The following is a 25489-nucleotide window of genomic DNA, read 5'->3' as shown; positions in this document are numbered from 1 at the left end:
ACTTATCGTGATCTCTTGTTTTTTTCCCCCTCTTAATAGGCTTTCAACAACTATATTTTCATTTTTTTAGGACGGAAAGAAGAAAAGGGCAAGCAACTAATGGTGAAATATCCACGTCCGAAGCGTGAGAATTCTGAACTTTAGGAGAATTAGTTGACACAAAAATCGTATGGACATCAAAACATGGAAAGTATAATGAATCTTCTCCTTTGTCTGCTCTTCAAGTCGATGAAAATTTTGAGTAAATCTTTCTTTTGTATTGTCTGATCCTGGCAAGTATAAGGGGCCATATATCAATCATCCTCAGTTTAAACATGTCTTCCTAGTTTTAACTTTAACTTCATAATCAACAAAATAGAGCTTCTGTCCTTAAGCTATATCTCTATTAACCAAAGCTTATGTAATTATGTAAGGTATCCTTCCACTTCATCATAACCTATGTGCTTTGTTTTTTATTATTAATAAGATTTATGTGGAGGAGTTAATTTAGTTTATTGGTAAAAGAAACCATTTTTGCACAATGTTTCATCTCAACAAACTGTGTATATATCCTGATGTACCGGCCATGTTGACAGGCCTGGCAGGCATGGTTCAATACCTCGATAAGAAAATGAAAGGGTATAGAGTCTGTAGACAAGTGGAATAATAATGGTAGCAGTTCGATTCTCTAAAAGTGACTCAATACATGAATGAGAATCAAAATAAAGCATATGACTAGGCATTAATTAAGTTACTGCAAGAGGAAGTTCAACAAAAACTCTCGACCAAAGCAATGTTGGAATTGGATTGAATCTAATCGTGTCGGGCTAGGGTATAATTAAGAGATAGAAACTTAATTAGAGGGATAGTGCCGTAAAAGGATATCAAAATTTATGAGCTCCAATGAATGATTAGATTAATAAAAGCCACCTAATGTAGCCTTTGGCTTGAAGCTCCAACAGGGGAAAAAAAAAAGTCCCAACTTTTCAAGCTCGATTGAGAAGTAATCCAATCACTTTTTAAATCCTTTAGTGTGTGTGTGTGTGTGTGTGTGTATCTTGTACAAATACAGTTTAACAAGCATCTGATGATCAAGTTGTGGGTTTTTGTGATGAAATGGTGCTATGGCTTATCATACTAATTCAGGAATTAAAGATTACTATAAAAATTAGACATTTAGGGACTAACAATGGAGCATGTAATTTTATGCAAAAATTGCCAATGTCGTTGGCTTAACAGAATCATCACCATTCAGCAAATTTTGACAGATTCTTTTCTTAGTTCTTTTCTATTTTGCTTAGGTACTTTTATTAGTCTCAAAAGTTGTACTTTTCTGCCACGGAATGTTTATTTCTGATTAAAGCAAATAAAAGAAAATGTTGCTTTTATGACAAAGACTGGAGCTTAATCCATCTAAAGCCTCTTAACATGATTTTGTGACTAACCAATGGAGCATGAACAGGTCACTTGCTGGGAAAGTGCTAACGAGCAGGGAGTATTAACTATTCATATATATATATATATATATATATATATAGCCCTCTTCATTTGGTGCAACTAATAGTTGACTTGATCATATTAAGTTATGACTTATTAAGTTTGATCATATTGTATGATTTGGTGTAACTATTCATATTAAGTTTCTCACACACATATATTGCTGTTGGATTGAATCAAAATGTTGTTTGATTCCATGATCATGTATTTAGTCAAGTGCCTGAATCCCAATGAATCTTGCCTTTTCCTTTGCTATTAGCCATTAAATTAAATTAAGAAAAAAAAATCAGTGCATGGATAAACCAACAACTAATAAAGAAACTAGCGAAACAAATCGCCCGGTTTTTGCCTTGATCTTTCAAATTTATAATTCTGTGATCTCTTTGCCCCATAATTCAAACATCAACTTGATCTCAAAGATGCAGCAATTACGACGCCATTATTAAAATAATCTCATGGATAAGAAGCTTAATTCACATGTGATCTTCCCAAGTATAACTCCAACTATTGATATACAACAATCTTTGGTAGTTCCTTTCCATATTACCAAAGAATCAAACAAAATATTCATCTCTTTTTACAACCCATCCTTCCTAGTAGGGTTGCAAACGAGTTGAACCGAGTCGAGATTTGATCTAATCGAGTTGAGTCTTGACTTAATTTTTTCGAATTCGAACTTGAGTTCGAACTCAACGAGCTGACAATTTTGAAACTCGAGCTCGAAAAAATTAAGTTGAGCTCGATAATGATCAAACTCGAGTCGAACTTGAATCGAGCGGCTCGTCGATTCGTTTGCATCCTTACTTCCTAGAACTATACTATGGTCAACTATAAAGTCTTTGTACTCTCTCTCTCTCCCTCTCTCTCTCTCCAAATAACACTTGTAAACTAAGGACAAGACAACTACTCCTATAAATAAGTCATGTTTCCTGGCAAACTTCCTTGGCATGCCATAAGCTCCTAGTCGTTGCCAATAGGCATTAAACAATAAAAACACACATATCAACTCAACCATGGTGTTTGCTGGCAATTATGGTGGAGGTGGTGGCTGCTCAAACATGCGCGGCTTTGCCGTCCAGGTCATCACCAGCCGGTGGTTCATGATCTTTGCCACCATTTTCATCATGGCTGCCGCTGGTGCAACATACATGTTTGGCCTTTACTCACAAGAGATCAAAACAACCCTTGGCTATGACCAAAGTACACTCAATTTACTCAGTTTTTTCAAAGACTTGGGATCTAATGTTGGTGTCCTCTCAGGCCTAATCAATGAAGTCACCCCACCATGGGTTGTACTGTCAATGGGTGCAGTCCTGAATTTCTTTGGCTACTTCATGATTTGGTTAGCCGTGACCAAAAGAATATCCAAACCCCAAGTGTGGCACATGTGCTTGTACATTTGTATTGGTGGAAATTCTCAGTCATTTGCCAATACAGGAGCCCTGGTCACAGCAGTCAAGAACTTCCCGGAAAGCCGGGGAGTTGTGCTTGGACTTCTCAAAGGTTTTGTTGGCCTAAGTGGTGCAATCATCACTCAACTCTATCATGCAGTGTATGTTGATGATACCAAGTCTTTGATCTTGATGATTGCCTGGCTTCCAACAGTTGTTTCCTTCGCTTTCCTTCGAACAATCCGAATCATGAAGGTCGTTCGAATCAAACACGAGCTGAAAGTCTTCTACAGAGTTTTGTATATCTCACTTGGGCTCGCTGGATTTCTCATGGTAATGATTATACTCCAGAACAGGTTTAAATTCAGCCATAGTGAGTTTAGCATCAGTGGTGTTGTCGTCATTATTTTGCTTTTTTTACCAATTGCCGTTGTTATTCAAGAAGAGCTTGATACGTGGAGGAAAAAGAAAGCTGCCCTGGATGGTATATCTCAGCTGAAAGTTATCACTGAGAATCCCAGTCCTGATCAGGCTGCTGCAACTGATTATCAGCCAAAATCAACAGAAGAGCAAGTGGAATTACCATCTTCGTCCGCAGTTAAAAATACTACAGAGCAACAACCTACCACAGAAATCCAGGAAGTATCTTGCTGGAGAACTGCTTTCAGGCCACCAAATAGAGGTGAGGATTTCACCATACTTCAGGCACTCTTCAGTATGGATATGTTCATCCTCTTTCTGGCAACAATTTGTGGTGTTGGAGGTACTTTGACGGCAATTGACAACTTGGGTCAGATTGGAGCTTCACTCGGCTACCCCAAAAGAAGCATTAGCACATTTGTGTCACTCGTGAGTATTTGGAATTATCTAGGAAGAGTGGTTTCAGGTTTCGTATCTGAGCACTTTTTAACCAAGTACAAATTTCCTCGTACCCTGATGCTTACAATCATATTAGTCATATCCTGCACAGGCCATCTTCTCATAGCTTTTGGTGTCTCAAATGGGCTATACGTTGCATCAGTAATCATAGGATTTTGCTTTGGCGCTCAATGGCCACTACTTTTTGCTATAATTTCTGAACTTTTTGGCCTCAAATATTACTCCACTCTCTACAATTTTGGCTCCGTGGCCAGTCCAATTGGCTCGTATCTCCTCAATGTGAGGGTCGCTGGACATCTATACGACAGGGAAGCTGAGAGGCAGCTCAACGCGTTGGGACTGAAGAGGAAGCACGGAGAAGATCTGAATTGCGATGGAGTAGAGTGCTTCAAATTGGCCTTCATCATCATTACTGCAGTAACAGTTTTTGGAGCGCTGATTTCATTGATTTTGGTGTCGAGGACTAGAAACTTTTACAAGGGCGACATCTATAAGAAATTCAGGGAGGAAGCCAAGGCGGCCGAGACTGAAATGGCATTGCCCGGAAATGGCACCGTTGTTCCGAGCCGTAACAAGGAATAGACCAAATATTATTGTAATTTGTCAACGTAGAATTTGTGTAGGTTACAGGCAGGTACAATTAACGTTACCCCAGCTTAAGGTCGAACCAGTCTATAATTACAATCCTTTTCTTTTCCTTGCTTGTAAAGAAAAATATCCGGGTTCGACTCTCAATCATTCTATTCCCTCAAGTCTCCAATTATCAAACCTCTTGTCTGTTTTAGGTTGTCAAATATCTGGACTCCGCTTGCAACCGCAATCCACTCTGTTTCCAAATTCCAAGTCTCCACTGCACTATAGAAAAAGAAGAAGAAATTGGGTATTCTGCTGCTTAGTATCGTACAAAATATTTTTCTTCTTTGTTTTAGTTTCAATTCCGTAAACATTTACTTACTTTGTTTGACTTGAAAATTCAAACAATTGCTTAATTAAATCAGATGGGGAGTCTTCTGCAATCACTACTATTTGTTTCGACTCCCCGAGTCTATGTCCAGTGACAGTGTTGAATGATGAAGATCGTTTTCAACTTGTTTGACTTGATGGTTCGTTCTCTTCTCAATTCCTTTGCAGATTTTGTCATGGTCCCCCAATTGTGCAGCGACCCAAATTAAAGAATATTAATGGTTGGCTGGTTGCTTTTGGTCGGCAACTGGCAAGTGAATGAAATTTGAATATTCAGAGAAACCGCGTTACATTATACAAGGCTGATGTCGACTCAGAGTTACTCTGGCATCAGACAAGATTTTCTTTTTTCATTTAAAAAAAAAAAAAACTCAACCCTTCATTTTTTTTTTTAGAATTCATTGGCCAATGTTACAGATTTCAGGTTACGGATTTATACGGTAATCCATGAGCATGTCTGCTTTAGTGTAAGGACGTTATAATAAACCAACTACTCAACCACTTCTAGAGTAGTTGGTCACCAAGGGATGATCAAATTTCTTGATCTACATGTTAAAAAATTCCGTTTTTTTTTTTTTGAAAAAAATTGACCAGCGGATGCGTAAGCACTCGTCTGAACTCAATCCCTTTCGGATTTTCTTTGGACCTCTTTAGGTTCCTCTTCTCTCTAATATAGAGTAGAAGTAGGTATAGAATAGATTCTATCTTGTTAAAAAGAAAAATTAAGGATGTTATAATAGTTATATCACGTAAGTGTCTTTATCACCTTTTTTAAAATCTTATGGGTTAAAAATGCCTACTTATCAATGCAGCCGGTCTGAAAGGGATGATTTTGTGCTCTGGCAGAAGTTAAATTACCAAAGACAAGCTTCATATCACGCGTTCCTAATGTCTTTTCTTCCCGTTTTCAGGGAAATTGCGGACGTGCCTTGGCCATGGAAAGTGGCATAAGTGGGCAATTGGCCCCGAAAATGAAATGATTTGGATTTTTGCTTGGATGGCATTTAATCAGCAGTGAGTATCTCACATCCACTACAGAGACTAGATGCTGGAAAAGCATGCCTGCGGTTGGAGTTAGTTCTGCAATTTTACGGACCCTTTTGTCATTTAATTATCAAGATTCAAGAGGGTGCCTCGATATTAAATTAGCACCAAATCAGTATGTGATATCTTCAATAATCAAGCAACTCAACGAATTTGATATGCCAATGTGGCCGAAAAGGTCTGTAAGTTGTTTTTTTTTTTTTTTTTTTGGATAATGAAAAATTTTGGTAGGTTTGGCTCAGATTACTGCTACAGGTCAGGACGTGTTTGTGTGACTATAGGTTGCTTATAAAGATTCATCGTCTACCAACACAGCCCTTACATTCGAAAACTTGTGCTGGCGTGAAAATTGGTACAGCATCTTATTGCAGTCCAGTGAATGTTTTGGAATCAAGAGATTTCGGACGGCAGAGGCATTGAAATAATTGGGATTTGATAATTGATATGCATATCTCTCTGCCATAATTTAATGGATTCTTGCAGGACTTTTTGCTTTGTTTGGGGTCCAAATTACTACGTACACACAGATCCTTCGAGTGGAAATAGCGGCTTCTGAGTGCTCTAATTCTTGTGGAATGGTTAGAAGTTCCTTCTTCCAACGGTAATCAAGTTATAGAGGAGACAAGCAAAAACAAGAAAGAAATGGTAGGAATGAGACGTGGTGACAATTACTACTCCACTCGTTTAACCAATGAGACATATCCATTCCCATGTAGTCGGCCAGCAAAGTCCATTTCCATCCACATTCATTGCCCTGATCCAAGTCTTCACGTAAGTCTGCCCTACTTACGATTCATCTGGGAATGGATATCCATATGTTGGACGGTAGGTTTTAGATCAATTGACCCCATTCAATCCATTGGTTTAGGTTTGTCAGGTCAATTTTTGTACTGTAAGAGCTCCGAAAATTGAAGGCAGGAGAATATAAAAGGAACGTACCCGTAAATCAAGTGATAACCAAGTCAATTGGGATTTGCTTCTTTTTTTTTGAGATTTTGCCTTTGAATCCTTTAATTGGTTACTTCTACAATTGTGAGTTAGCATCTACCCCTGTCTAAATCAAGATCGAAACCGATTTCACAAGCTCGTCGCATCCAAGTTTTTTTTTTTTTTTGGGAGGATTTATGCTCAACCAAGTTAAAAGTACATTCAAAAAATGGCACTTTCTTTCTAAAATAAATTTAACATCGCAGGGCACAATTTCACATGGTCACATGAAACATGGTAAATATCTCAGCTGCCCCCTAATTCGTAAAGCCCATGAAAATGATCCAGGAGCCTTTAATGGTTAGGACTAGGAAGCCCGACTCAGTGTTCTTTGATCCGCCATTCATTTTCAACTGGGTAGGCTGACCTATCAAGCCCAAAATTGAGAGTTCAGAGGATGAATCGACTAGGAATGCATTCTTGTCGAATCGCGATCTAACAGTGTGCATTACTCGACTTCAACTCGAGATGAAATAACCGAACACAAATTCAAGTTCGATTTCAATCTACCTTATTCTAGCTCGGACTCGAATTCGAGTTTAATTAAACCTAATCAAGCTAAATCGAACTTATTTGAGTCCAATCGGGCTCATCTAATAAAAATTAATATTTTATATATAATTTTAAATAAATGATATAATTAATATTTCACAACAATAAATATAAAAAATTTAATATATATGTATGTATTAAAAGTTCAATTAGACTCGCTAAACTTTTGAGTATTCGAGTACAAGAATTCGGAATTCTAACTCGAGTCGAGGAGCTTGAATCTTCTGCACCCCTCAGGCGTATTGATTTGCGGAAAATGAAGCCCCAATTTCGGGTCAGTCACACTCACGGTCATTGCCAATTGAACTATGTGGCAATTGAACTGCTTTAAATTACTACAAATGTGTCGTGCTTGCTCCATGATTATCAGATGTAGTTCATAAAATGGTAGCATTTGGTTGTTGACTATCTTAATGTAAATCCTCTTTTTTGTGTGTGTGCATGTCTTTTTTGGTCGGATATTCTGAGGTCCATTTCCGGCTTCATGAGAAAGATATTAATATTAGGCCTTATTCTTGATTGCTTTAAATTTACCAAAATTTGATTATAAAAACTGATTATTCAGAATCAGTAAAAACTACTATTTGGGTAATCATGGATTTTATCTTTTCTAGTGATTAAACAATCAAGATATAAAAACAATCGAGAACATCAAAAAAATTGATTATCTGAAATCAGAATTTATAATCAATTAAAATAATCAACCGCCCCTTAGTGCAATATAGAAAAATGTTAACTGGGTATACATACAAGAATGTATTTGATATTTTTGGAGCTACAAAAGACAAATAGATTGCCTCTGGCTTCTGAATAAGTTGTACCACTACTAGATTTGCACCACATCAAATTTGCCTACTCTAGAAAGCTGAAATTTGGCCCAAAAAAAAAAAAACTAGAAATTTGCAATTAATACTTTCCAATATTTTGTTTGTCTTCCTTGCACAAGATAGCTTAAAATCAATGTGCTGCTGACTCGCCAATAACTTCAGTATACGGTATAAAACCGTATTGGGATGTCATCAATGATGAATCCCCGTCATCTTTATTATTTCGTTTCTACAATAAATTTTGGTAAGTGAATCATATGCTTCATTAAGAGAAATGATTATAAATATTAAGAGAAACGAGCAATCTCTTTAATAATATAACTAATTGTTTGGTTAACGGGTGCTTAATAGGATGCATTAATTTTTAAAGAAGTGCGTTTACTATGAAAAAAGTGTCTAAATGTACAGGTAGACTAATTGTGATGGTATGTATTGTTAATATGATAAGTTATCTATAATTTAATTTAGGTGTTTTAACGGGTGGCTGTTATATTTGTTAGACAAATCATGCAACGAAGATTAAATTTCTCTTCTTTTGTCATGACATACACTTTAGTTTAAAAATTTTTAAATTATGAAATTTCATAGGGTTAACATACCTACATTCCACCCAATCTACTATATATATAAACGCACTAACAATTACTACTTTCTATTGCATTTATATATTTTCCTAAATAATCCCCTTACATTTATATGTTTTCCCTAATTAATCTTATATTTCTAAAAATCTAACGCCTGAAATACATTTTAACGAGTGCCCTACGGACCGTTTCATTTATAATTGGTTTTCTACTTTCCTTTTATTTTATCATTCTATTTATTTTCATATTTTTGGGCAAGCTATCTTATCAAATTATTATCGTTACATCATTATTATCTTTTTCGTTACCAGCTTGCTATTTAATGCTGTGATACGAGATTGCTAACTAATTAAGTTCAATTTAATCACAGATTCGTTCTAATTTACACCTAATTTTGTACTATATTTGTTTCTACTATTTGGCAGAAAACGAAAAATTGTTTCTAGTCTAAATTTACCCAAAGGCAATAAGAGAAACAAAGAATCTCCACGAATACGTTAAATGAACGTGCTGAATATCTGTCTTTTATTCCCATAGACTTCGTCATTCTGGTTTATCTGAACTGCCATCTATTTCACTCAAACTACATCTTTATCTGAAAAATCCAATATCGAATGCAAAATCGGATATATATTCTTGCACTTTTCCTCTCTCAAACAAGAAATTACTATCATATTCTTAGCTAACTACCTTATTCGATTAGCCAGGCATATTACTCTTATTAGCAACTACCAAAGAAAGCACAGCATAGCAGAAGAGAAGGGCATGGCTGAAACCACGGTGCTAACATCCAGTCATGGCTGTGGATTGTGTGGTTTCATGGTTCAATTTCTTCGGGGCAGATGGTTCATGATGTTTGCTACATTCTTGATCATGTCTGGCTCCGGTGCGACTTACATTTTTGGTGCATATTCAAAAGCGATAAAATCCAGTCTTGGCTATGATCAATCAACACTCAATATTCTTGGCTCATGCAAAGATCTAGGAGCGACAATTGGAGTGCTGTCGGGATTATTAGCCGAGGTAACACCATCCTGGTTTGTTCTCTTGGTTGGTGCTCTTATGAATTTTTCTGGTTATTTCCTAGTATGGCTGGCAGTGACCAAAAGAATACCAAAACCCCCAGTTTGGCAAATGTGTGTATATATATGCATTGGTGCGAATTCCCAGAATTTTGCAAACACGGGATCCCTTGTTCCCTGTGTAAAAAATTTCCCCGAACGTCGGGGGATGATGTTAGGACTGATGAAGGGATTTGTAGGGCTTAGTGGTGCAATTTTTACACAGCTTTATCTTGCAATTTATCATAATGATGCCAAAGATATGATCCTTCTTATTGGTTGGCTTCCAGCAGTGATTTCTTTAGTTTTCCTCTTCTGCATCAAGGAAATGAAGAAGATTAGTGGTCATCCCCACGAGGTGAAGGTTATGTATCAAAATCTCATCATAACAGTGGGTTTGGCACTGACCCTGATGGCTCTGACAATCGCTCAAAACTATTTCAATTTCTCTCACGCTGATTATGTAGCAAGTGCAACAGGTGTTTGTGTTCTGCTTTTCCTTCCATTCCTGGTTGCAGTGAAAGAAGAATTAGAGACTTGGCAGCAAAAGAAGGAAGATGCATTAAAACCCCCTAACAGGGTAGTTACCGAGGAACCACCTTTGCCCGAGTCTTCGAACCCCAGAAAGCAGGAAATTGTCCCTGCACATTGTACCATAGATAAAGGAGGAGGGGATGATGAGTTCCGTCAAGAAGGTTGTTGCTGTGGAGACATCTGCAACAAACCCAAAAGGGGTGAAGATTATACCATATGTCAAGCTTTATTAAGTGCTGACATGATAATTCTTTTCATTGTCACATTTTGTGGGCTTGGTTGCAGTCAAGCAGCAGTGGATAATTTAGGCCAGATTGGTGAATCCTTAGGCTATCCAACTAAGACAGTTAACACATTTGTCTCCCTACTTAGCATCTGGAACTATTTTGGCAGAGCTCTTTCGGGTTTTGGCTCTGAGCAACTGTTGAGGAAGTGGAAAGTTCCGCGGACTCTAATGATGACGATATCCCTTGTGGTGCCTGCCATTGGAGATCTCATTATTGCCTTGCCATTTCCTGGTTCTGTTTACATTGCATCAGTATTGGTTGGATTTGCTTATGGCGTCCAGTTAACCATGGTTTTCGTGATTATATCTGAACTTTTTGGATTGAAGTACTACTCCACTCTCTTGAATTGTGGACAATTGGCCAGCCCTATTGGATCATACTTCCTCAATGTGAGGATTGTGGGAAAACTCTATGATAAAGAGGCTTTAAAGCAACTTGCAAGGGCGGGGCTGACAAGATCAATGGTTCCTGACTTGACTTGCATTGGGACTCAATGTTACAGGACATCTTTTCTAATATTAGCCGGCGTTAACACTCTTGGAGCTCTTATTTCTTTAATCTTGGTAATGAGGACTCGGGAATATTACAAGTCAAATATATACATGAAGTTTAGAGATGAGATGGAAGCCAATGAGAAGGAAATCGCAATGGTTTCTTCAGCTGATCATAAATAAACAGAAAGTCATGGGTCCCCCCTCCCCTCTCTTTTATTGTAGGTACATTCTTGCCATTGCAATTTTCGTGGTCTTCTTGGCTTCAATTAAGCAATGTAATTGTCTGTTTGACTTTCTAAGGGTATGTTTGTTTTGACTGAAAACCTTTTCCCGAAAATATTTTCCTTGAATTCCTGCATTTGATTGTATTATGGTACATGAAAATATTTTCTTGTATAAAACATTTTACGCCTTATATAGTGTAAAATAGCTTCCTTAAAAAACTTGTTGAAGTTAATTTTCGCTGTCTACACCTGTTGTCCAATCTTACCGGACAAACACCAATGTCTATCACGCTAGATTACTACCTCTTTGATAGTTGACAAATAGAAGAATACGGAGAAAAAAATGTAGCCTACGAGTAAAATTCAAGGGAGTGTAACACTAACAATTACCTTTCGCTTCTTCTCCATATGTGTACCCCTTTTTCTCCCACCGTTGTGCGTTCAAATACAAGCATTTATTGACATATTCTCACCGGATGCTTACAAAATTAGACTAAGATCTGCGGAAATCAAGAGGAATTGTGGTCTTGACAGAAAGAAAGGAAGGACAAAGATCATCAATAAGAAAGTGAGAAGCTACCGTTAGCCCAATGGAGAAAGTTGCAATGGAATGGAGAGGGGAGAAAGAAGGCCAATAAAGTGGTAGTATTTGTCAATTCTGATGGCTTATGCTTCGATACAAATGGTCACTTTCCAGGTGCCACGGGTTGCTTGTCTCGTTCCGTTTGCCTATTTGTCTATGGGTTGAGCACGAATCGCCCGTGGGGCTGTTGCAACTGTTGCACAGGGATGAGGGCTGTGGGGAGTTTTGTGGTAGCGTGATGTTGCATGCGATGGAGATTGCTAATGAAGGAAAACTAGCAGTCATAGGCCCCAATTTGATCTAGCGGTTTTCACTTGTTGAGAATTGAACCAAACACAGGAAAACAATGAAGAAAACAAATATTTTCCCAGAAAATTACTTTCAAGGAAAATGTCTTCCAATGGAAAGCATTCTACACCCTACCAAACGGACCCTAAATGTTTTTGGGTGTCAATTTTCTGCAGTTTTGTGTAGTACTAATTGTTATGCACCATCACAATAATGAAACCAATATATGTGTAACCAAGACTCAGTTCAGTTGAAATTTGTGGCTGGACCTTTAAAATCTTTTATTTTGCCTTTTTCTCCTTACATATAGTCCACCCTCCAAACAAAGGAATCTCTCCTTAAAAAAAAAAAAAAAAAAATCCAACAAAAGTGTGTGAAATATGATTGCTAATATTACAATTCTTAACTATCCTAATAAATTTTAGAATATTACTTCTGAAATAAAATTTATAAGATGTACAACACTCTAACGCCCTATTTGATAATCTAATTCAATATTTAAATATAATGAGTTCAGATTTTAACATATTCAAATGCGTTTGATAACCAAAACTAGAACATCTGAATTCATTTAAGTGGCACCCAAATTTCTAAATAAAATTTACTCCAAAAAATAAGTGATAAACTATTCACTTATCACTTGATGTAATATATAATCAAATGTATCAAATTTAGTATTTAACAATTCACTAATTTAATAGATTTCAAATTTTTTTATTCATCGTCAAAAATCCAACAAAAGTGTGCGAAATATGATTGCTGATATTACAACTCTTAACTATCCTAACAAATTATAGAATATTACTTTTGAAATAAAATTTATAAGAAGTAAAGCACTCTAAGTAGGTAAATAGTGTATTGTTTTTAACTACTCTTTGTGTAGTAGACGGAGAATTAGGTTCACTCTGTCGCTTAATCGTAGCCTATTACGAAATAAGCAATTGTCTTTTGGGTAAATCGTTAAAAAATTATTATTTTATTTATTTTTAAAAATAAATAATTATTTTTTATTTTTTAAAAATAAAATAATAGGAATTACCTTAGATTCTGTATGCGCGTGTATTTCTTTGCGCTGTTGAGAGTGAGGAAAACGGAATAGACCTTTAAAAATGGCACTACTGTAATTTTCTCTAAATAAAAGCGTTATTGAAAACTAACCAATAGACTAAGGACCTTAACCGCAAAAAAACTCTTCAATCTTGCACCTTTGTGTATAGCTCACGATTCCACTCTCCGAAGAAAGCGTTTCACAACACTCTATTCACTGTGTCACTCACTCATTCTGCGTGAGTTCGTACGAGCAGCTGTAGAATTCTCCGCAGATGATAAATACTAGTACTAATTATTAAAACAAAAAAGAAGGGATAAAAGTGCCCTCAGGAATGGCCCCATCGGCGAAGGGTAAAGAGAAGGTCATTGACGGCGGCAAAGGCTCGTCGGGGAAGAGGAAGCGTAACATCGGCGGTGGTGACGACGGCAAAACTGGTGGTCGGAAACGGAAGAATCGCGGCGTTCTTCAGTTCTTTGACGATGCCGCTTACGAAGTTGATGAGGATGATGCCAGTGACGACTCATTCTTCGATGATGGTATATTTGAACTTTTCCATCGACATTTCCCACTTGCATGGACTATATTTATTCTTCTTTTCTTTTTATTTTTACCTTTTGAAAGTGTGGTAAAAGCTAGGGTTTTTTTGGTGTGTGAAGTGAAAATTTAGATTAATTTTGTTTCCAACATGAGATGATTGGGGATTTAGGGTTTTTTAATCGGCAATGCTGGCTCTAGTTGATTGTTGATATGCTTTTTTCCCAAACATTATTGATATTTTGTGTTTTATTGAAGGATTTTAGCTGAAATATAGTGATGATATTTGGCATTTCTGCGTGCATCTTTTAAGGTAAATAATCGATTGTGTACTTTCAATGGTGAATGAAGAAAAAGAAAATAAATGCTAAAGCTCACTGAAAAAGCATGTTTGCTCGGGGTGTGCAGAATTATGTTGTTTTCTTTTTCTTTTTTAGTTTGTCGGTAAGGTGGGCTTATTTAAATTGCGTTCATGATGCTTTGGGGAACTTTTGCTTAGCAGTTTTTGTTGTTGTTGCTGGGTTTATTTATCATATAGAAGGAGGATATGCATTTTTATTAATGTGGTTTTTGAATTGTGATATTTTGATGTAATTTTGATGGACCACTGACTTTTTTTTGTTGTTGTTCTCCACCCATTAAATATGAAAATGAGGTAGCATTTCTTGAAAATTGTATTTTATTAACAAAGAGAGGGAAATGGCATGTATGTTCATTTGGTGTTTGTGGTCACTCACTTCTTGCAACTGTGACTTTATTATGCTGTAAATATGCATGCATCTGTGCTTCAATTATTTTATACGTTATTCGTTAGCCGAAAATGGTCCTCTTTTAAGCAATTCATTGATACATTATTCGTTTTCTGCTTGTCGCTAAGGAGTCCTCACTCTACCTGTTATTTTTTATCTTATCCAAATGTGCCGATGCTTCTTGTTATTTTCTTGTGCTGGCTCTCCTAGCATATTCCTGGTTGATTTTTTCATCAAGCCTGTTGGCATATTTACTAATGAATCTTCTGTTGATTGTTAGGTTCCTTGTACTCATGCTTGTCAATCTAATTTGTTACCATTTGCTGAAACTAGATTCTCTGGAAGATGAATTTGACACAGCAGCTGCAGCAATGCAATTCCAGTCTGAACCTAGCAGAGCCCCCTTTCTGCCTTTTGTTCCCAAAGTGGAGGAACCAACAGAAGAAGAACTTGAAAAGATGTTACAGGAACGATACAAACCAGGCTCTACTTTTGTGACATATGCGGAAGACAATTACGAGAGCAAAAGAACGGTGGAAATGCCTGAACACTGTCCTTCTGTTAAGGATCCAATCATCTGGAAAGTCAAATGCATGGTATAAAATTGTGACATCATAGTTTTCAAGTTTTAAAACAGATTCCTTTTCTTTTCAAGCTATGAAGTTCTTTTCTTTTGCATCATTTTGCTCATGAGCAATTGATGGGCCATAGGTTGGACGTGAGAGGCATTCAGCCTTCTGCCTCATGCAGAAATACGTGGACTTGCAATTTCTGGGAAAGAAGCTGCAGATAATTTCTGCATTTACAATTGATCACGTTAAGGGTTTTATTTATATCGAAGCAGAGAAGCAGTGTGATATTAATGAGGTAGTCATTGGTTCTTCCGTTGATCTTCTGAATTTTGAAGTTTTTGTGTTTCTCCAAATAAATTGGATGTCCGTGTTTCTATTGGTTGCTTCTTATGCTACTAAAATTGTTCATTTGCTTACTTGGAGACTAAATACCCACAATACAGGCGTGTAATGGGCTGTGTAGCATATATTCAAGTCGCGTGGCACCTGTACCAAAGGAGGACATTAATCATTTATTTTCTGTTAAAAACAAGAGTAATGGAATTTCTGAGGGAATGTGGGCACGTGTTAAGAATGGGAAATACAAAGGTGATTTAGCACAGGTATGGTTTTGTTCCTGTTGATATGTTTGATCTTTGGCCGGTTTCTTTTTTCTTTTCTCCGGTCTTCATTTGGTATTTCTCCCATATTCTTCTAGTTTTAACTTTAAGATTTGTGTTTCACTGATTTCTAGCTGTTTCTATTATATATATGTAGGTTGTGGCTGTAAATTCTGCACGGAAGAAAGTGACCGTGAAGCTGATTCCTAGGATAGACTTGAAAGCATTGGCTGAGAAATTTGTAAGATACTTCTCACTAATGTGTCATTTTATGGTAATCTTACTTGAAGTAATTTATTTTTCCTTATGGGTAAAAAAGGCCTGTTATTGACAAGGAACATTGGGGATCTCCCCCTTCTCCCCACCATGTCTGCAAAGAAATCATATCTCCTCTGTCTAAATTTTGACAAGATTGAGCAATTAGAAATTACTAGTACAAAAATTACTATTGAAGTTTGTGATAAATAATTTGCTATTTGCAGCATTAATATGCTTTAAATAATTTTACTATCTGCTGCATTAATATGCTTCTGCTTTTGCATCCTTTTATGTTACTGTTGGCACCAAATGGTTGTTACGTTATGATTTGTATCGTTCATGCGTGTACAGGGTAGAGGAATTACTGCCAACAGGACTGCTAATCCGGCACCAAGACTCATAAGCAATAGTGAACTCGAGTAATTTGCGTGCTATATGTATATGTTCTTTTTTTTTGTTTGGTCTTTAAATAAAGTTTTTGTGGTATTGATATTTCCCATATTGTATATGTAAAGAGAGTTCCGGCCTCTGATTCAATGTCGACGGGACCGTGATACTAACAAAGTCTTTGAGGTTCTTGATGGGATGATGCTGAAGGATGGCTATCTGTATAAGAAAGTATCCATTGACTCGTTAAGCTTTTGGGGAGTAACACCTACAGAAGATGAGCTTCTTAAATTTGAGCCTTCAAGGAATGAAGAATACAATGATCTAGAGTGGTTATCACAGCTTTATGGCGAACAGAAAAAGAAACGTCCTTTATTTAGTGACAAAGGTGGTGGAAAAGGTGAAGGTTCTTCAATGCCAAGCCTGGACACTGATTTTGAAGTGCATGATTTAGTTTTTTTTGGGTAAGTGCGGTTATCGCTTATTTCCACGTTGGCTTTGCCATTGCTTCTTCTAGTATGAGTATTAACTTACTTTGGTGTAACCTGGGAATTTTGCCATTGCAGTCGAAAGGATTTTGGTGTTGTCATTGGCACGGAGAAGGATGAGATTTTCAAGGTATACCTCTCAGTTTATGTGGTCACTTTACTGCCAGTGACTTAACATTATAGTTTTTGTTTCAGATTATCAAGGAGGGCTCAGAGGGACCAGTAGTTGTCACTATTCCGCGGAAGGAGTTAAAGAATGCAGCATTCGATAAGAAGCTATTCACAGCACTTGATCAGAAAATGAAGAATATATCAATTAATGACAGAGTCAGAGTTTTGGATGGTCCAATGAAGGTTTAACAAAAATTTTGCATTTCAAGTGACACTATATGACTTAGGTTATTTGGTTGCTGATTTGCTTATACTATACAGGATAGAGAAGGCATTGTCAAGAAAATTTACAGAGGGATTATTTTCTTGTACAATGAAACCGTAGAGGAGAACAGTGGTTACATTTGCTTTAAGGCACAGTTGTGCGAAAAAGTTGAGCTTCCTGGTGAAGCACGTAATGAGAAGGTTTGTATGTGTTTTAAATTTGGAAAGTAGTAAATCTTTTGACTGACTACCTATGACTGCCCACAACCTGCAAATGGAATTTGTGTACATGAAGGAATCCATTTGTTTAGTAATTTTTTTTTTTATTCCTAACCACTTAATAAATGATGATAATCCAGAAGAAGTTATCAGGAAAATCTCACCCGATGTTAACTAATGTGGTATCAATTGAAGTCTTAATTTTTGATATGTCATAATATGGAATTTTATGCATAGACAATTATATGCTTGCTTTTATTTGGAGGCTATATGCAATATGAGATTGTAACGAGTTCCGAGAGACACAAGAATTCTTACGCTTGTAGCACAGTACATCATGCTGTGTATGTGGATGAACAAGCTTCTGCTTGCATAGCCCTTTCTAGTGCCTCTTTTGGTGTAAATTTGTCCAATGGTGATGCAAATTCCGTTTTCATTTGTCACTTGAATAGTTTAAAAGGTTTATTTGCGTATCCATTTATGTATATTATGCTATGAGGGCTTATGAATGTATGTTTTTCTCAGAAAAAAAAGAGCAAAAAATTCCTGTTGATTTTGATAAGGATTAGGATGTGAAAAAAACAATTATCCTCATCTATTATTACACATTCGAAGACAATTTCATTATGGCTTGGGATATCATAAATATGCACAACTTTTGTACCTTTTACAAAATATACAATTAAGCCTGTTTGTCGCATCTCATGGTCGTTTTCCTTTGTTCAGCATCTGATTTTGTCCCAGAAAATGTCTGATTAACTTCTGTGCAAGCCCAATTTATTTCCCTTCCACCTGCTTCGAACAAACAATATATGCAAGCCAACCTGAAAAAAAAAAAGAAAGAAAGAATGGGTTGAATGGATAGAACTGCTGCATTTTGTTGACACATTATCTTTAATGCTAATTTGTGCTCTCTTTTTTGGATTAGGGTGGTGAACAAGAAACTGTAGTATTTGGGGATTTTGCTTCTTCTCCTAAGTCCCCTCTCTCGCCTAAGCAATCTGATCAAGGAAGGGATGGTAGCCGAAACTGTATGTGAACATTCTTACTGCTTTCATAGTCTTTGACTGTTCAAAGTTTTAATACTTTTGCTTGAAATGTTTTTTGCTATGTAGTCAACAGGGAAAACAATACAATGTTCTCTGTGGGACAATCACTTAGAATCCGTGTGGGCCCATTGAAGGGGTACCTTTGTCGTGTTTTGGCAATACGGCGGTCTGACATCACTGTGAAGCTTGACTCTCAGCATAAAATACTTACAGGTTGGATGAATCATATATATGTATATATATATAGTTTTCGACTAAACCTTGTTGACCTAAATTAATGTGTCTATATAATTTGTTTGTAGTTAAATGTGAGCATCTCGCGGAGGTTCGTGCAAAAAGTTCTGGCATTTCTTTGGGGTACTTATTTATCGTTTTTGAATTAATGTCTATCATCTAGGGTTTGTATCTGTATTTGTATTCTAATGTCTGTTTTATGTTACCACAGGGAGGAATCTGACTCTTTAAGGCCATTTGATCTCCTTGGTACACAGGATGGCTCAACAGGTTGAAACGAGTACTCTTTTTTTTGTATATTAGTATGTTTTAGTTGAAAAGCTTCAATTATCTACTATAATAGTAGACAGTAATCTCTTCTTGCATGTTCTTTCTCCTTATGATATTGAGGTTGGTGTCGATATTAGATTGGTTCCTGGCACATGTTTTATTTAGCAATTTGACTTCTGTGGAAGTCCTTTTTGAAGGGAGTAAGTTTATGATTTTGAGCTGGCTGTTAGGCATGCCCTTATCAATTGTTTGAACGGAAGGGGAATTGACAAAGTAGCCACTTCACAAGCAAGCATGTAATCTCTTTGAAGAGATTCAAATCAACTTTCATGGATAAATTCCAAGTGAAAATTACAAAGACAACTTTTGATAACTCTCTTTGTGAGAGGCATTTTTTGGAGGAAAATTTTAATCAAAGGAATTTTACCAGAACCAACACTTTTTTAGGATGTGCTGCGATCTGATGTCATGAAACTTCAAATAACTATGAAAGTTTCACTGTAAGATAACAAATGTAACAATCATTAATCTGATTATATAAACATGAGTGGCTTTCAGTTGGTCACTCTATGTGCCTGATGTTTGCAATTGCCATTTTGTTTCTTATATTTTCAGTGATGTGCACATGGGTTATTTAGAGTGTTCGACATAAATCTTGTAGAGTAGTTTTCTATATTTCTTTAGTTTTACCTATAGGTATTGAAAGTTTGCATATGTATTCATTCTACTTCTTAGACTCCATTTCTTGCCTTCATCTGTTAACTTGTGGTTGATTGTCGTTTATTTAAAAAAATTGTTATATGCTCTAACTTATATATGCTTATCTAAAGATTGGTTGGACGGGACAGCTAAAGCAACAGGAGGTGGAAATTGGAATGCAGAAGGATTTTCTACAGAAAGGTGAGAGGCAAGCCTGCTAATTATTGTCCATTTAATAGTGAACTGCCTCATATTCTGCACATACTTGACTGCTAAAATTTTGATTATTATCATGAATTTTATTAACATATTGAACTTAATGTAAATTTGATATTCCTTTTTTTTTTTGTATGCTAACAGTAATATCATGGCCTTGTTAATCTGTGAAAAATAAGAGAAACCTGGATGCTAATTTGTGATTCACTTAGCAGAACATGAATATTGCTTCAATACAAGTTAACTCACATTTTTGTTGGATAATCTAATTTTGAATTTTATTTTCAACTTTATACCCATGTGATATTTTGTTGTCATTGCATTATTTTAGGCTAGAGAAATAATTGGGTGATCCAACTTGTAACTTAGTGATGTATAAGGCAACTCAAGTTATGGTGTGTAAAACCTTTTGCATGATGACAAATTGTTGAGCATTTTGTCAAATCAGTATGGTAGGTCTAAATTCATTCAACGACTCTGGGGTGTGGCTTTCATCTGTTTCGCTGCTAAGCTGCTGATTTTAATCTGATAACACCGTCACATGTTTCAGGAGCTCTTGGCCTGCTTTTCCTGTGTCTAACTCCTCGGTTAGTTCATAGTTCACGTTATCCCCCCTCCCCAACCCCCCAACAAAAAAAAAAAAAAATCCCCTTACATTGTGGATATCTGAGAAATCTTTATATGCTACAGCTTTGGACAGAAGCTCAATCTTCCAATCCTCTTATATCTGTGGATGAAGCCAACAAAGGTATGGTTGAATGTACTACATTTTAAAACAATGGGCTTGTAATGTTCCAAATTAGCAGTTGTGGTTCAGCTAAGCAGGTAAGTGAGAGACTTAGCTGGTTTGTTTCTTCCAAGTTTCTCATCAGTCAGCTTTGGTGGGAAATCTTTGGTTGGCTTGCTGGGTTTTATATGATTTTATGTAGTTGCATGATTCACAGCAATGGTTCGGCATTTGTAGTTTAAATTTTGACTTCATTTGTAAATTTTATATCATTACGATTTCTACTTATGTTCCCATCTTATTTATGAGGATGCAGGTCACTCTTCCTGGGAGGTTAAACCTACTCCAAGTCAAGGTCCATCATGGGGTGCAGCTGCAGCAGCTCGACAAACTTCTGGTGATGGTGGACAGGTTGCTAATTGGGGAAACAAAGAAGACAGCAGTAAGAAAGGAGCTTTTAGTACAAGTTTTGTGGGTAATGCTTCTGACAGTTGGGGAAAAGCTCTTGAATCTGTTCATCAGTCTACTACCCAGGAGCCTAAGGAGGATTCTTGGGGCCAAGCTGCTGAGAATTTGAGCATTAAAGATGATTCAAGTGGAAGCAAGTCAGCCTGGAATGCTTCTGGAGTTGCTCCTGAGAAGCCGACTATGGGTTGGGGAAATGCCAATGGTGGTTCAGATCAACCAGATGCAAATGCCTGGAATAAAGTTACGACTTCAAATACACATGAGACAGGAAACTGGCAGAGCACGAGAAAGGATGGAGAAGGTGCAGGAGATGAAAGTGCTTGGAACCAAAGTGCACGAGTCATTGATGGTGGATCTTCTTGGAATAAACAAGATGGTGAATCTTTTGGGAATAAGCAAATTGGTGGTTCCTCATGGAATAAACCAGATGGAGGATCCACTTCTCAGAGCAAGCAAGGTGGTGAATCCTCTTGGAGCAAACTGGATGGAGGATCCACTTCTCAGAGCAAGCAAGGTGGTGAATCCTCTTGGAGCAAACTGGATGGAGGATCCACTTCTCAGAGCAAACCGGATGGAGGATCTGGTACTTGGAGCAAACAGGATGGAGGATCCAACTCACAGGGCAAATTGAATGGAGGATCCGGTTCTTGGAGCAAACTGGACGGAGTATCTGGTTCTTGGAGCAAACCGGATGGAGGGTCCAGTTCTTGGAGCAAACCCGACCGGGGATCCAGTTCTCAGAGCAAGCAAGGTGGTGAATCCTCTTGGAGCAAACCAGATGGAGGATCCAGTTCTTGGAGCAAACCTGACGGAGGATTCAGTTCTTGGAGCAAACCAGATGGGGGATCCAGTTCTCTGAGCAAGCAAGGTGGTGAGTCCTCTTGGAGCAAACCGGGTGGGGGATCCAGTTCTTGGAGCAAACCGGACGGGGGATCCAGTTCTCGGAGCAAGCAAGGTGGTGAATCCTCTTGGAGCAACCCGGATGGAGGATCCAATTCTTGGAGCAGACCGGGCGGAGGATCCAGCTCTTGGAGCAAACCGGACAGAGGATCCACTTGGAGCAAGCAAGGTCATGGATCTTCTTGGAGTAAACCGGATGGAGGATCTGCTTCTTGGAGCAAAGAGGTTGGTTCAACAGAAAATAAAGGTGATACTGATCAAGGTGGGAGTTGGGGGAGGTCAGAATCATTTGGTGGGGCCCGTGGTTCAGGTGGAAGAAGTGGAAGAGGTGGTCGAGGAGGAAGAGGTCAATTTGGTAGGGGAAGGTCATTTGGTCAGGGTGAGACTTCCAACTGGGCAAAAGGCAATACAGATGAACATGGCTTCAGTGGTGATGCATCGAAGGGAAACCATTCGAGTTGGAATAGTGGTCGAGCAGATAGTTGGGATAAAAATGTATCCACTGCTGGAGATAAAGAGAGTGGTTGGGGCAAGCCAAATGCATCAGGGGACAATGGTGAATCCAAATGGAGGGGTGCCACTAAAGATACTGGTGAATGGGGTGGAAAATCTCATACAGGTTGGAATGGTGGTCGGGCTAATGACCAGAATGAATCCTCAGATTGGCAGAAGAAAGATAAAAGCTGGTATCAGAAATCTGATGACAGTAAAATGGATGTGGAGGCAGGCAAAGATGATCCCTGGAACAGCAAAAAAACATTGGAGGGAGGTTCAACTTCAGGTTGGGGTCAAAGCAAGTCAGGTGGAGCAACTGATGCTGGTGGAGGTTCATCCTCAGGTTGGGGTCAAAGCAAGTGGGGTGGAGCAGGTGATGCTGGTGGAGGTTCATCATCAGGTTGGGGCCAAAGCAAGTGGAGTGGGGAAACTGAGGCTGGGGGAAAACAAAACTCTTGGAGCAGCAAGAGCAATTGGAACTCAGACAATAACTTTGGCAGTAATGAAGGACAAAATGACACTTTTGATAACCAGGGAAGAGGTGGAAATTGGAGAGGAGGCCGAGGAGGAAGATGGGGGCAAGATAGAGATGGTTTTGGGCGCAGAGGTTCTGAACGAGGTGACTTTGAAGGTCGTTCTGACCGTGGTGGTTTTGGGGGTAGGGGTAGATCAGGTAGGGGAGGATTTGGTGGTAGAGGTCGATCGGATAGGGGAGATTTTGGTGATTTTGGTGGGAGAGGTGGATCAGATAGGGGGGGGTTTCGTGGCAGAGGTGGTTTTGGAGGAAGAGGACGTGGAAGGAGGGATGATTGGAATAAAAATGATTCTGATCAAGTTAAGTCCTACCGCTATAACATGTCAAACAAGGACGTGGACTGGAAAAGTAGTAGTGGTGGAGGTAATTGGAATGATGGAGATCGTGACAAAGGCCAATGGCAGAGTGCATATTCAGGTTGGGTGGCTGCTGGGGGAGGAGATAGTGCTCAAGCTGGTGGATGGAACGAAGGAAACGATAATGCTGGTGGCAGTTGGGATGATGGAGTTCATGGCAAAGGCCAGTGGCAGAGTGGGAATTCAGGTTGTGCAGCTGTTGGTGGAAGAGATAGTGCTCAAGCTGGTGGGTGGAACAAGGGAAGCAATAGTGCTGGTGGGATCGGTGCCCAGTCTAGTGGCTGGAATCATGGAGCTAAAGATGTAGCTAGTGGTGACAAGCCTAATTCTGGGAAAAATGGGTCTTGTAGTAATGCTGGTGGATGGGTAAGCAACAATAGTGGAGGCAATTGGCAAGCTGGTGATACGAATCAGTGGCAAGGTGCTGGTTCAGATGGGAATAAATCAAAGGAGCCTGCTGAAAGTGGAGACATTGAGCAAGCTGGTGGCTGTACCGGAGGACTTGATTTAAGCAAAGATGTTAGTGGAAGTGATACTAATTCCGGTTGCTGGAATAGCCAAAATAATAATTGGAAAACATCAAATTCTTCTGGTGGAGCCACATCATCTAGTTGGAACCAACCGGCTATGGGGAAGGGGGAAGGTGCTGGCACAGCTGATGCTTGGGGTAAAGCACCGGCAAGCTCCTGGGGCCAGGCAAAGGATGGAAATGATAAAGGGGGTTGGTAACTGCACTATAAAGGTAAACTCTGCTTTATATACTCGTCTGTCTTGCTTCAGTCTCTACTAGTCTAAACTGTGTTACATTTTCTGCTACATTTTGTGATGATGGTGTTAGCAAGTAGTGAGCCTTATGTGTCTTCCCAATCAACTTGTAGTCAGCATCTAAAATCGGCGCTATAAAGGTAAACTCTGCTTTATATGCTCATCCGTCTTGCTTGAGTCTATACTAGTCTAACCTGTGTTAACTTCTCTGCTACATTTTGTGATGATGGTGTTAGCAAGTAGTGAGCCTTAAGTATCTTCCCAATCAACTTGTAGTTAGGATCTAAAATTGGCTCCTTAATTATGAGAGAGTCCTTAAATGAGACTTCTTGTCATGTAGTTGGGTGATAGCTCAATTTCTTGGCATCCAGTCACAGTAAATGTTTCTTGTCAGGAATAAAATTGATTTGGATGATTAATAGGATATTTGATACATCAATCAGTGTTTAGCATATTGAAGCTTTTACGTAAGATTCACTAAGGATGAAAATTTATTAGCAAAATGATTTGAAGGGAAGGTAGGAATTTGTGAGAAATGGTATGAGAACAACAAATTGACAGCATTTCATGGAAAACAAATTTACTACTCACTGCAGGCAAACTGTCTCTTTTTGGCTGAAATTATACCTGCAAATTCAACTTCATTGTCAGCATAATGTTGTCCTTTTCTTGTTTTACTGCTTTTGATGCCCATGCCCTTTTAGGTTGGACTATGAGATAATTGCTGTTAAAATATTTGGGAGGTACAAGTCTAATGTTGGAGGAGTCAGGGACAAGTGCCCTGACCGGTTAAAAGTAGTTCTCTTACTACTAAGCTCCCATTCATCATGGTTGGAAATATTATGAAGAGAGAGAGAGAGAGAGAGAGTAAAATGAGAACGTGCTTTTTAAGCATTCAATTTTTTTCTTTATATTTCAATTAAAGAAAGCACATTTTAATTTTCAAGTAATTGAACTAAAAATTGTTCTTAAAGAAATTCTTTTGGTTTGGTAAAAGAGGATCATAAATGTCACATTTCTTTAATGTTTGTGTGCTCACTCCTGTTGGAGTGATCTAATTTTTCTGTTCTATGTGCTTATTATTTTGCATTGTTTGCAGGTTAGATGCTAAGAAGCCCTTGCACCAAAGCACAGATGGTGACTGTTCACTAAAAATCTTCTAAAAAAACTTTGGGGGTTTGGAACCATATCTTCATCTTTCTCCATTGTGTAGAAAGCCATGAAACCTTTGACAATTTTCTGGATGTTGTCAGTACTGCTGTATGACTTTTCAGCTGTATATAAGCTAATTGTCGGTTTTTGATGAATTCTATGGACTTTCATTAGTAAGTTTCATGAATCCCCTCCCCGACTTCCCTGCATGGGCCTG

General features: G+C 38.0%; 3 protein-coding genes across 4 annotated transcripts; all 3 read left to right on the top strand.

The window, feature by feature from the left end:
- Positions 1-2402: 2402 nt before the first annotated feature.
- Positions 2403-4514, top strand: LOC113725755 (protein NUCLEAR FUSION DEFECTIVE 4-like). Its single transcript, XM_072074159.1, has one exon. The coding sequence runs from the start codon at positions 2490-2492 to the stop codon at positions 4326-4328; it is 1839 nt and encodes a 612-aa protein (XP_071930260.1). The 5' UTR covers positions 2403-2489; the 3' UTR covers positions 4329-4514.
- A 4763-nt stretch (positions 4515-9277) lies between these two features.
- LOC113725754 (protein NUCLEAR FUSION DEFECTIVE 4-like) lies at positions 9278-11416 on the top strand. Its single transcript, XM_072074158.1, has one exon. The coding sequence runs from the start codon at positions 9469-9471 to the stop codon at positions 11257-11259; it is 1791 nt and encodes a 596-aa protein (XP_071930259.1). The 5' UTR covers positions 9278-9468; the 3' UTR covers positions 11260-11416.
- A 1925-nt stretch (positions 11417-13341) lies between these two features.
- On the top strand, positions 13342-25427 carry LOC113725759 (uncharacterized). 2 transcript variants are annotated; one of them, XR_011838915.1, is made up of 20 exons: positions 13411-13761; positions 14842-15104; positions 15220-15375; positions 15524-15682; positions 15837-15920; positions 16289-16356; positions 16453-16788; positions 16891-16942; positions 17008-17166; positions 17245-17388; positions 18335-18437; positions 18522-18668; positions 18758-18812; positions 18901-18959; positions 19790-19859; positions 20425-20461; positions 20565-20622; positions 20918-24097; positions 24194-24260; positions 25220-25427. XR_011838915.1 is itself a non-coding variant. In XM_027249107.2 (19 exons), exons 1-18 carry the CDS (start codon positions 13557-13559, stop codon positions 24082-24084), a joined length of 5322 nt encoding a protein of 1773 aa, XP_027104908.2. In that variant the 5' UTR covers positions 13342-13556; the 3' UTR covers positions 24085-24097; positions 25220-25427. The 2 variants fall into 2 exon arrangements, 1 of the variants encoding a protein (XP_027104908.2); XM_027249107.2 differs by lacking the exon at positions 24194-24260 and having other exon boundaries at positions 13342-13761.
- Positions 25428-25489: the final 62 nt, after the last annotated feature.

This window comes from Coffea arabica, chromosome 2c (genome assembly GCF_036785885.1).
Source record: "Coffea arabica cultivar ET-39 chromosome 2c, Coffea Arabica ET-39 HiFi, whole genome shotgun sequence".
Taxonomy (NCBI): domain Eukaryota; kingdom Viridiplantae; phylum Streptophyta; class Magnoliopsida; order Gentianales; family Rubiaceae; genus Coffea; species Coffea arabica.
The sequence above is the reverse complement of the archived record's forward strand: the minus strand, read 5'-3'. Positions and strand labels throughout refer to the sequence as shown.